This window comes from Gouania willdenowi, chromosome 6 (assembly GCF_900634775.1).
Source record: "Gouania willdenowi chromosome 6, fGouWil2.1, whole genome shotgun sequence".
Taxonomy (NCBI): Eukaryota; Metazoa; Chordata; class Actinopteri; order Blenniiformes; family Gobiesocidae; genus Gouania; species Gouania willdenowi.
In genome coordinates this window covers 41,610,402-41,623,354 of record NC_041049.1, presented here as the reverse complement: position 1 = coordinate 41,623,354, position 12,953 = coordinate 41,610,402, and the positions used below count along the sequence as shown (strand labels likewise).

The 12,953-nt window shown below is 42.4% G+C and overlaps 1 protein-coding gene across 9 annotated transcripts in view; it reads right to left on the bottom strand.

The window, feature by feature from the left end:
* Nucleotides 1-12,953, bottom strand: part of pclob (piccolo presynaptic cytomatrix protein b) — a 70,960-nt gene that overhangs the window by 27,105 nt on the left and 30,902 nt on the right. For 8 of the 9 annotated variants that reach the window (XM_028450893.1, XM_028450894.1, XM_028450896.1 and 5 more), the window contains exons 15-19: nt 6,427-12,862; nt 4,440-6,010; nt 4,050-4,315; nt 2,927-3,755; nt 594-1,632 (exon numbers count right to left, since the gene is read on the bottom strand). In XM_028450893.1, the coding sequence (XP_028306694.1) occupies nt 594-1,632; nt 2,927-3,755; nt 4,050-4,315; nt 4,440-6,010; nt 6,427-12,862 (10,141 nt within the window). Of the gene's footprint in view, nt 1-593; nt 1,633-2,926; nt 3,756-3,861; nt 3,929-4,049; nt 4,316-4,439; nt 6,011-6,426; nt 12,863-12,953 lie in introns of those variants that run through there. The other variant, XM_028450900.1, reaches the window with a different exon arrangement.

Here is a 12,953-nt window from a genome sequence, read left to right as displayed (position 1 = left end):
AAAGTTAAAGCTTTGTCTCATGTGCAATCTCTGCTTTCCATTATATATAATGTTTTTTTTAAAAATATATTTATATAAATAAAGATCGATTACATAACACATACAAATAATAATCATCATTGCATAGACAGTATAATGTGATTCGTTGTTTGGCAGTTATTCATAATCATTTTAAAAACACAATTTGCCATAAATGATTAGGAGGGAAAAAATGGTTTAAAATGTTCTCCTATAATTTGGATTGATGGGTATTATAAATACAATTATGAAGAAGTAAATCAAGAAAACAGAAAAGGAAGTAAGAAAAGAAACATGATCATGCTAGTAAATCACAAAACAAATATGGATGGAAGTATGGTACTTTGTTGGTGAGAAAAATCACACTCGGAGTTCAATGTGTGAGAGAAAAATAAGATCAAACGCATGCAACCATCAAATGTGACGCTTACACTAACAGGAGGTATTATAAAACAGACCAATCACAACGAGATGTAACAAACAAAGTCAGTGAGTCCATTTATCATTAGCATTAGCATGCATGACAAGCAAATCAACACAGTCAAACTGCTGCAACAACCTCAAGCTGCATTTACCTTCGCTGTCGGACATGGCGCCTTGCATGTCATCCATAATGAATGCAATGTCTCGGTCATAGCCTCGAGTGCGAGATTCCTCCCTCATATGTTGCTGTACCTCTGGCAGAGAATGGCTAGAACCAAACTGATCCCTTGAGTCAGCAGAGATAGGAGGGAGCGGGCCAGCCGACGCCCTAGCCATCCCCATAGGCTGCCCCACCGGACTCAGAGGGCTTTCCTCTTCGGAGTTCTGAGCCACAATGGGGATACGGCCTCGGCTTTGGCTAATGGGTAAACTGGTGGGTTTTGCTCGAGCTACACCAGGGGCGAAGGCTGCATCCAGGATTTCTCCTTCTGTCTTAAGTCGCAGTGAGGAACTGGACAGGTCGCGTTTGATAGAAAGGTCCAAACCATAGACAGAAGAAGGTCGGGAGGACGGGCGTGACCTGCTGCCGCTCGGGTAGGTGCCGTCATCTTGGACAGTAGCCCTCAGAGTGGATCCCAGTGCCAGTGACTGGCCAAGGTTAACAGACCCAGAAAGGTTGGCCCCAAGGGATGAACCCAAATATTTTTGCTGCTCAGACAAATTTTTTCTTAGACCAAAAGTAATCTCATCCTGGAGTATCCTAGCCCTAGCAGCAAGGCTGGACACGGAAGAGGCCCTCGGTCCCATGTAGTTCCCAAATTCAGGCTCAATGTCCCTGCTCTCCTGGATTGGGGAAAACTTGGTGATAGCTTTAGGGTCGATAAAAGCTTTTTTATTCTTCATCTGTTTCTGGTAAAGCATTGCTGCCGGGAGTTGTTTCGCAGCCTGTTTCTCAAGGGTTAGTCGACCAATGCTGTATTTTTCACCTTTGGGAAATTGACGAAAACTACTGTCACCGTGTAGATATTGGGGAAGGCCAATGCCCGTCAGGTGTTCGAGTCCTTCAGTTCCTCGTCTGAACTCCTGCTTGATCTGCTGTTTTAGGAGCTTGAGCTCATATGGCTCTTCCATTGTGTCATCTTCACTTTTACCATAACCCTGAAGCCGAGATGTGCCTAAAAAATCAGCCACCTAAAAATATAACAATAACAAAATGTTATAGTAAAACATGCTGTACAGTAGGAAACAACTTTAAAAAAAAAATTGTTATAAATTATTTATAGGTTATCAAAGCTTTTATTAGGATTTTAAAATGATCGTTAAGGTTTTAAATTAGTGCCACCGACACACAACAACACAATAAATGTGGTCAGGCAGCCATGTGTGCATGAATGCCATTAGAGGCCAAAAGCAGGAGTGATTAGTTTTAAAGCTTAAGTAAAATATTTCCAAATAAATCAAAGAGAAATTAGATACAAATCATTTTTGAAACTTTTCTCTTTCTTTGTTGCCTGGCACCAAATAGTAACAAACTGTAACAAGTCCACGGCAACACTATACAAAACACAGTAAAAGCAAAGGTATATTTGCCATAATACCAAAAAGACTTTTAATCATTGCCTATATTTTAGGGCCTCAGCTCTTCCTTGATCGCGGCAAATAAACGTGAACACCCACATTTAGTTGTTGAAATAGAAATGACAATGTTGTTGTTGTTGGAATTACAATATGACAGGGAATTTAACTTCACATGCATGTTTTGGGACAATATGATGCATTTACCTGCAATTTTTCAAAATTAAGTGGGCAAAGAGACGGAAATGTCAATACTCGTGTAAATGGAAATGGCTATATCAGACAGACTAAACACTCACCGAGATGTTTAGAGACAATATCAGGGCATTTACACACAATTACCACCGTAAAATAGGCGACTTATTGCGTATCAACTTCAGCAAAAGGGCAGACGTCAAATCTTACTCAAAATCTCATAATTTTAGCGAGTGCATTCGCCGTACTTCTACAGCATAGACATTTTAAATTAATGACAAGTTAACAGAATTAACCACACAATTTCGGGAGGTTTAATAACCTGTAGATTAATGACATCTGAATAGGGAAAGCCAACAAAACAGAAACAAAATTAAAAAGTGTAAACGGACGTGGGAATGGGTAAAAAACATTTTGAAATGGAAAATCTGAGACTCCATACATTGTAAGTTGGGTGTATCAACAATACCTGCTGATTCTTGAACAGCCATAGTTGTAGCAAGTTAACTAAAACTAAATTTCGGTAATTTTTACTCCATTTAAATCTCATTGTACCAAAGGCAATGCAAAGAGTTCACAGTTCATCTGAAGGTTAAAGTAAAACCTGAATTGTAAGGCAGTCTGAAAGCTAGATTTTTGTCTAAATATATAAAAAACTTTTTATACAAGTTCATTATTGCTGTATATGTTAAGTATGAGATTGTTTTGCATTTACCTCAGCTGTCCGCCTGACTTCAGCCGCCCTGAGTAGCCTGTCTGCTTTCGACAACTCCTTATCGGGCAAGGTAAATCCAGAGCCCAGGCCGGTATTGCTCAGTCCTGTTGAGGCCTTAGTAAGTTCTCCAATATCCTCTATGAGAACGTAGTTCCTAGCATTATGGTTATCTACTTCTGCATAAAAGGAATCAGCAGAAACACTTGACATGGGACTTGAAGCCATGCTTCTTTCTTCTAGTCCAAGCCTCAAGTCCAAGTTGCCGTACTTTCCCCCAAGATGGGTAACTCCGTAGCCACTTTCTGATGAAGTTGGCACAATGAGAAGTGGCTGATTGCGAATAACCTCATAGTTAGCAGTTGTTTTATGCTCTAAATCTGACATGGAGGTTTGTCGCTGCTTTCCCTGCTGCAGAAGTAAAGCATGTTGGTAACTGGTGGGCTGAGTCGAGCCATGAGGAAGGGACAAGGTTGTGTAAGGTGACACTTGTTGGTGATACAAAGATTGCTGATTATAAAGGTTCTGTTGCGTGTAGTGGCTGGTAGTTTGAGTCTGAGGAACATATTGAGCATAGTGAGAATAGGGACTAGTCAGCGTGTTGTACTGGGAATCAGCTTCGGTTTGTGGTGGAATAAACTGGTCAAATTCCGACTGTGGAGCGGTATGTGGTCTCTCAAGGCCGTCATTTCTGGACTCTCTGATGTTGCTAACTTCGCTGTCTGACATGTAGTCCCTTTCTTCAGCCACACCCTGAAGGTAGTCCCTCTCCCTCTTCTCCCTCTCTTTCAGCAACGCTTCCTTGCGACGGTTGATACCCATCTCCAAATATCTAGAGTAAAAGCAAACAGGTTTATATTGCATTACATTTGAATAACTAACAGGTTTTCAAACACTGCAACCAAAAACAAATATTGTTGTTTCTCACACAGTAGTACCTTTTACTATGTGTGAGAGCTGAGAAGTCTCACTGAGTGTTGTCAAGGCAGCCTTTTAGACCATAGGCTATCAAGGTAGGAGATTATGAGATGGATGATTGGTTTTACTTGATTACATTAATTGTAAGACATATTATGCAATCCCAACAAATCAACCTATATTTCAAGAATTTGTTGTTACATCTCACCGTAACTTGGCATCAATCTCCTTTTCCTCTTCATCAAGCTCTGCTTGCTTTTTCCGGAGTTTGGATGATTCTCTTTCAACTAGATCAAGTTCCTTGTCAATATCCTGCAGTATCTTAGCTCGTGCCATTGTGGTGCTACGGGCAAGTCGTCGGCGAGCAGAGTTGGTGCTGTAGCCTGCTCGTGCTTGCAAAGAATCGTTTTCAGGTGGAGGGTCTGGTAATGTCCTCTTTACCTTTTTACTTGTACCAGACGGGGAGACTCTGCCCTGTAAATTAGAAAGATAACAGACACACCTGGTAAAACAGCTATATTTGTGTGGCTCTAAAAGATGCAGTAAACAATATTTTTAGTCTAATTGATCAGTTGTCTATTTAAATGCAAAAACTTACAGAATAGGTGTCAGCGTAATATCCTCTCATCCGGTCTTCTGTCGAAGGACCTAAAGATTTAGGATCTGACAAAGACTTCTGACCAAGTTTGATTATTCGAGGAGCAGAAGAAAATCGGCTTGGGTCAGCCGTCAGCATTCTCTGACCTCCATGCGACTTCTCTGGGGATAGCGGTGATACTTGGTTGTAAAAGACCTTTGGTCTCAGAAGAGAGGCGTCTGTGGAAAGATGTGTGCTGTAGCCAACCTCAATGGGCGCCAGTCTTCCATCTAAGTCGGTCTGACAGCTTAGGCTACCTCCTCTCTGAGAGTTCTCTGGAGCTGAAATGTGCTTGATGATCTCTACCTTTGTGTCCATCTGAACATTAGGTCGCTTAATTGACCCGGAGTGGTCAGTCTGGACAGATATCTCTGCTACAGTCTGGATAGCAATGCTACAGACCTTGGAACCATGTTTTCCATCACTGCTGTGTTTTCTTGAACGCCGGCGAGCTTTTGTGGGTGCATCCCATTCATCTTGGTCTTCGTCATCAGTTTGAGCAGAGCTATCTGTATCTCTCCTACTCTTTTTCCTTCTTCCAACATGTGGCTTTTCTGTTGAGTCTTCATCTGTTTGCACTCCACTATCAATGATTTTCCTCCCCATGTCCTGCTCTGCTTGAAGCTTGTTTACATTTATGTTATGTTGGTTCTGACCTTGCTCTAGATAATGACCAACAGGTGGGGTTGTGGACTCATCTTTAACAGGCCAGTACTGACCACTGTCGCCTACTCCAGCATATTTGGCCTCTAAAAGATTTCCAGTGGTACTATTGTTACCATAGTGCTCATCTAGCTGCCGCTGGAGCTGTAGTTGGAGTTGTTGGATTTGTTGCAGCTGTTCTTTTTGCTGAGCATAGGTTTCTTGCTGTGCTACCATATGTGCCTGATGCTCCTCTTCTTGCTGAAGGAGAAGCTGTTGTTTCAAAGCTTGAAGTTCCTCAAGCTCTTGTTGAACCATTAGCTGCTCCTGTTCTCGATATCGTTGAATTTCTTGCCTTTCCCACTCTAGTTCCTCAGCAAGACAAAGCTGCTTTAGCTTTTCTAACTGAAGGAATTCCCGTTCCATCTGATACTGAGCCATCTTAGTGTTGTCTAAGCCAGGAAACAATGGGGATGAAACTAAAGCATCCAGAGAAGCGGCGATTGCCTCCAAAGTGGTATCTGAATACATTTCTGGATAGCCGGTAATGATGTCAGCTAAAGCTGTAGGTAGAAGCTCGGGTGGTAGCCCAGAGTCATAAGGAATGATCTGCCCCGGAGCTGTAGTTGGAACAAAGCCATATGGAACTGCCACTAACTGGTTATTAACTGTTGACGTTGGTGTTAACGTAGTACTAAAGACTGAGCCTGGCTGAGTTGTAATTGCATAAGTGGACGGAACGAGGGCAGAAACAGAAGAATAAACAATTCCATCAGATGTCCGTAATGCGTTATTTACACCAAAGCCAGCAGCAGGAACATGGGAGTAAGGTGCTGTTGTCTTTGCAGGGTAGAGCCCAGTAGATTTGCTAGTGTAGTCTAGCAGTTCACCTGTCACAATAAAATGTAGCTTAAATTTAACAGGAGAACTACATTTTAAAACACAAAGGAACAAAACAAAACAATGGTCGTGCAATTGGGATTAAACTAAATATTTATGCAGCAAGCAGATGGGTATGCTTTCTAGCATGATGCAAACCCAAAATATTGAGGAAGCACACGTAGGCACACACATGCATCTGTGTAAAGAAAAAAAAGGAGAAAAGTTAGGTTTTAATGTTTAAATGATTCATGCTTTAACCATAGAATGCATATAAAGTGAAAAGACAATTTTAAAGATACAAAATAAAAAAACTTTACAAATCATCTTACACTGAATATGGTGAAGAAAACAATAACAGCATGCTTAAGACCAATGTACAACATATAATCATAATAACAGTAAATCACAATAGATGCAAACTTACCAGCAGAGAGTTTAGCTCCAGTGAGGTCTACAGCAGCATCTGGATTCACACTGATATATTCATAATCATTCCTGGGACTGTGGAGGGATAGTCCAGTCTCTATCAGGTTAGTCTCAGACACTGATGACTTAATGCCATCCGTTCCCTTGTTGCCATACATTCCAATATTGTCAAAATGATAGTAGTCATCTCTGTAGCCAAAACGGTTGTCAGGTTGAGTTGTAACTGGTGGCTGTGTTCTGCAGCTCCCTGTAAATGGCAGCTTGTAAATGACATCACAGCAAACACTTCTCCTCCCAGCTGTAAGATCCACAGGCGTTCCATCATCTTCCACAACAGTGGTTACTACTCCTGGGCTTGTATCAGACAGAACTACCATAGATTTCATTGATTTGTAATTTGATAGATCAATAGCACCAGTGGCGTCCAAAGAAGTAACAGGACCTCCATCACTGAGAGCAGCTGGGAAAATTGGTTTTCTTCTTTCGGGAGAAACAAATGCTTCATAAGAAAGGTTAATGGGTAAGTCTTGAGCAGGCAATGGTGCAGCGCTGACTACAGGCTGAGAGTTGACGGGTCTGTAAATGATCTGTGCTAATGGTTCGAAAGGTTTGTATGTGGTGAGAGGAAGTGGAAGGGTCACAACTGGTCCTTGTAAGTCCAGTGGTTTCTCAGCTGGAGTGTTATTATAGGAAGCTAGTGTGGCTGTGCATGTGACTATTGTGATGCTATCAGTGACGACAGACAGCGTGGTCGCAGGCGTTGTGTCTGCACTGAGGTTTACTATGTTGGGTAGCACTGCTGTACTTTGTCGGCCAGTAGGGTCACATGAAAGCAAAAGTCTGCCTGACTGAGGAGGTGTTAGATCCATACCTTGTTCAGTCATCTTTATCCCAGCCTTCATAGTACGTAAATCGATAACATCTCCTGGATAGATAATCTTTCCATCCTGTGTGGGCAGATGCTTCACTATAGCTGTGTCTGGTTGTACGGTGACAGCTGCATGTGATGGAGAGCCTTGTGGAAGTTTTTCATGAACGACAGAAACAGTAGTCCTCTGTACCTCTGTGGTTACAACCTGAGTGACGCGACTCGGCACATTTTCAGGAGGCTGGCCCGAGGTGGAAATTGAAGAAGCATACATGTGACTCATGCTGGAGACAACTTTTTCTGGTCCTCGAATCTCTTGGCTTTCAATGGACTCCTGTTGGATTTTGGTAATGGTGACTGGAGCCACAGATACATCTTGAGAAATATCTTGCAGAGTGGGAATTGAGCTTCTCCTGGTGTATGCTTCAGTGGCGAAAATCTCCAGCGGACATTCATATTCTGATGAGTATGTCAGTATCTGGGGTTGCTGCTCAGTGGAAGAAACAGATTCCCTTATGTCTGGCCCCTCGACAGTTAAAGTAACATCCCTCTCAGCTTGCATGCTGACTACCTTTGCCGGTGGTTGTTCCGGTTTTATGAGCTCTCTACTGGTGACAGCTAATGTGTCAACTGTAATAACCTGGGATGGCTCTTCATACCCTACAGGGTAGGTATAAATGTCACCTGAAGTGTTTGGGGGTTGAACTACAGATGATATGGATGTTCTCTCTTGATTGTTAGTTTCCTCTGTTATAAAAAATGGCCTTTCCATTGTCTGAGGCTGTGTCGTGGCTGAAATTGAGGCTTTTGTTTCACCAGTGTCATTTGATACAATTTCTCTGATTGGCTGATATTCCTGCGCCCAAACTGGGGCCTCTTCATGTAGCCCTGTGTGTAAAATCACTGGGGATGTATTTATCCCATAAATGTGTGGAGTATAAGTGGCAGGATGGATTTCTGGATATATTTTAACTATCTCTGTTTTCATGAGATGAGACGGTGTTACCTCAGTACGAGAAGAAGTCTCACTCTTGGGAAGTTGAGTATGTGACCACAAGTCAGCACTTGTGAGTGCTGGAATAGTTCCAGCTACTACAGGTACAGGGTGAGTTTCTAAAGATCCTGTTGGGACATCTTTCATAGCAACAATATCACTTGTGATTACTTCTGTTGGTGAATCCATGGTTAAATATTCAGTAACCACTTCAGTTAGATGACTTTGATCATGTGTAAACTGAATATGTTCTGGTGCTGGTGAGAATCCAGAAAGTATTTGAGTATTGTTCAACCCTGTAGACTTTTCCCTTTCTTCTGAGCAAGGTGCTACTTTAATCTCTTTCTGTGTCTGTTTCAAAACTTCCTCAGTTACTTGTGATGCCCGTGATCCACTTGGAGAAACCTCTGGTACAACAACAACAGACAACAACTCCTGCTCAGTCTGTTCAATTTGTTTTTGTGTTGTAAAATGTGATTGAACTGCTGGTCTATCATTGATTACAAAAACCTCTGAAGATGCTTGTGACTGTGGTCGCACAGTAATAACTTCTGTCAGACCACTTGACATTACAGGTACAGCAAAATTGGGGTCCTGATGAAGTTCAGCTGAAACAGCTTCAAAAACTTCTTTGGGTATTTGCTGCTGTTGAGGATCATGCAGAACTGACTGGATACTTGCTGTTGCTTGAGCTCTTACTGGCTTTTTTACTGGTGGTACTGTTATAATCTCACACATTGGTTGAGGTGTTGCCGGGGGTAGCTGTTGCACATAAGGTTTCTTAACTGGGGGAGGTTCACTTTGAACTTTAATCAAAGCGTCCTGCTGTGATAACGATATGGTGACATCGGTCAGAGGGTGTGGTGGTTGTACTGCAGTTGGAAATGTTCCATCTGACTCAACTGGGGCAACATAAATTGGAGGTTGATGCTTCACATCAGGAACAGACGCTCTCCGTACTGCAGCCTGTGCTGACAACACGTCAGTGTGGGTTTTTTGTTGTAAATCTGTAGTCTGGAGTCCTGACACTTTTGTGGATGGAATTGACCCTCGCCTTAAAGGTGCTTGGACTGTTATAGTCTCTGGTGGTGAACCGAGCTCAGATGGAAGAGTTATCACAACGTAGGTTTGTAAGCATTTTCCATGTCTAGGAGATAGAGGTGACTTGGGAGATGTCATCCCCTTAGACTCCACAGGTCTTGTCAGACTAAGTGATAATGCGTTTGGAGGTTCTTTAGTTCGAGGCAATGTTGCTGCTTTGGGAGCCACGAGAGGGCGAGGGGGCTTAATGCTCTCACCAGGCTTGTGGCTGAAAACTAATCCAGCTGGAATTGATGTTGGTTTAGGTGGTATGGGTGGAGGAGGCTTGGAGGTTTGAGTTGGACCAGTTACAACTGAGCCAGATGGTTTTGGAAGAACTATTGGTTTAGGTGGATGAGAAACAGTTGTTTCTTCTGTGAGTATAGATTTTGCTGCTGTTTCAGGTTTTGGTGGAAGTGGTGGAGCTGAGTCTTTAATCAACGACGATGTCAAAGAGGTTATAACTGGCCTTGGTATGTCTGAGGCACAATCTTTTGTTTTAACATCAGGTAAAGTTGAAGCCGTGCAAACGGTTGCTATTGTGGTTTGTCCCTGTTGACTAATGCATTCCGCACTTGGCACTATTATGACTATATGCCCCTGTCTTGTTTGTGTGACCACCTTGGGAACATATATATCATCCTGTTGTGTTTTCTCTAATCTTGGTTGTATATCCACAACTACAGACTGCATTTGGACACTACCTGCTATGGATGTAGTTGAGCTGTCATGCTGGTCAGTCTTAGTAAACGGCTGTTCTGCGGTTGACTCTGGTAATGATACTGAAGTAGACCTTGGAGGAGGAGGAGGTGGGACCTTCTTTTTAATTATAGTAGTAGATGATCCTGTTGGTAGTGCTTGGGCCGGATGTGAAGGTGCTTGGACAGTCATTGTGCTTCCTGGTGGAATAGTGGGTTGTACGGGGACAGAGTGCACCAGTTTGGTTAGGGATTGAGATGTTGTCGTTATAAGTCCTGTGAGAGGTGGTGCAGTTTCAACACAGGTTGAGCTTGAAGTTGAAACTACATCTGGCATTTGAACAATAACTGGTCTAGGATATGGGGTCTGAATTTTTGAAGTACAGGTAGTAGTTATGACTGCAACAGGAGAAGTTGTAACAATAACTGCTGGTTGAGCAGAGACAGCAATAGGTGCTGGGCCTGGTGCTGAGACCTGTAACACAGAGGGAATGCTGGTTGTTATCTGTGATGGAGTTGACACCAAATCTGGCATTTGGATCATAACAGGGACATCAGTAGATGACTCTGTGTGAGCTTTAGTACTGGAACTCTTGATTTGTGCTACTGCAGTTGTTTGAGCATTAAATGGAGTCACTACATCTGGTATTGTAACTATTACTGTTGATAGCGTTGCCGCTGTTTCACTTGTATCAGGCAAGGACATTTCTGGAGGTGACTGGCCCCTAAATAATGTAGGAGGTGTTGGTGTTGACAGTGGTGTGGAATCTGAAGAAGGTGGAGTTTGCACCTGGAATGAGGATGAACTTGTTGCATTAGAGGCCAAACTGGAATCCGGTGTGGTGGGTGAAGTTGGTGGTGACACTGTTGATACCGGGGAGGAGGTAGCAGTAAGTTCAGGTGCTGATATAGGTGTTGGAATTGGTTTTGGCTCTGGGATCTCACAGATCACACATATTGGTTCCATTTCCACAATGTCAGACAAAGGAGGACTTGTGGAAAGTTCTTCCCTGGGCTCAGAGTCGTCACTTGGTGTGATGTCAGAGGAAATACCCATGCCATATTCATCTGCAAGACTGTCCTCCTCGTCCTCCCCTGATGAACACTGAGTAATTTTGAGGTCAGGTATTGGGAATAGTGCCTTTCTAAGAGCCGGATCCTGAGGAATCATAGGCCTTACAAAACTTATAGACCCAGTAGGAGTACTGGGAATAATAGTTACATCAGGGCGCTTTGGAGGCTCAGTAGGCCGTGGAGGGGCTGGTCGTTTCTTTTTCTTGACTGATAATTCTGAGGAATCGTTGGGACTTGTAGGTGGAGAAGTAGTTTGAACAGTGGGGCCTGTCTCATCAGGTGGAATAGTTACTACACAAGTCTCAGCAACAGAAGACCCCATGGCAGTTTGGGCCTGATGGAATTCTTGCTCAATCAACACCAGTTCTTTCTTTCTCTGCATCATTTCTTCATAAACCTCCTCTGGAGACCTGAGTTTTTTGGGAGACTTAAGCTCTTCCATGTTGAATTCAGTGTCTTCAACTAAGGATTCATAAAGATAATCCTCTATTGACATTCCACCATAGAGTGGCTCAACATCAGGGGGACTATCACCTGGAATAGCTTTTGTCTTCTGAATAATTTCTTCATATGTCTCTTCAGCACTTTTCAATGGTTTTGTCATAGTATACTTTTCATAATCTGGATCAGGTGTGTATGGTATGACAGTCGGTGATGGTTTACGACCTCTTTGCACAGCTTGTCTAAATTCTGTTTCAGATTCTATGCTGGCAGAGTGCTCAGAACCAGATGTTTTATGGGATTCATCCATGACCATAACCTGCTTTAAATCCTCTTTTGAGGAAGCCTCGAAAGGAGGCATTGCTTGGCCACGAGTCTTAATCTTTTCTTCATCGGATGAATCCTCAATTGTTGGAAGTGGGTGCGTCGATTGCCTGTGTTTGCCTTTGCGATGCTGTTTATCTGGACAAGATTTCCTATGACTTGGGCTGCTGTCACTGTCCTCCTCCAGAGAAGAAGCTGATGTATGAGAGGATTCTGGAGTGAAGCTAGATACCTGAACACTAGATGAACCTTTTGACAAAGACTCTGTGAAGCTCTCAACTTCTTCATCAGGGCTCTGTCTTTGCCTGAGGACTGGAACAGCTTTCTTAAATATTGCCCTGGGCATTGTTTCAGGAACATTTTGCACAGCTGTGGTGTCTGTCATTACAGGAGTATCTTCCCTGAGTACACTCTCTTTATTATCTACGACAACTTTTTCAGTCTCTGTTTTTGTAGACAATAAAGCATTATCAATGGCAACTTCCTTATCAAACTTTACTTCTTCTGCCCCTTTCTCCTTGTCAGACATGTCTTCACTGCCCATACCCATAATTTGCTCGCGAATAAACTCTTCATCTTCTACAGAGGAATCACCACTTTCCGTCTTGATATCCTCACTGCTGGATGAAAGGTTGGTCACCTGTAAAATCTTTCTTTGCTTAGGTGACGGTGTGAGCTCACTGTCACTGCTTTCATCCATTGGTTGAAAACTTAGATGCCGTCTCTGAGTTTTAATTTCTTCCTTTGGAGCCATTAATATGTCCATATTTGTATCAACTTTGCTGGAATCAGATGTCTGTTCTTCAACAACTTCCAGTGGAATAGGCAAAATCTGAGGTTGATCTTCATGGTCTTCTTCATCTTTAGATTTGGGTGTTGTTTCAGGAACACTGATTCTTCTCAAATTATCTTGTCCAGCGTAAGAGATCTTTAAATGCGTGTTTTCATTTTCATCCTAAAGGTGTAAAAAAAAATATATATATATATATATACAGTATATATATAAAAGCTAAATCACAATTTATTACTTTTATGAATAAATACTT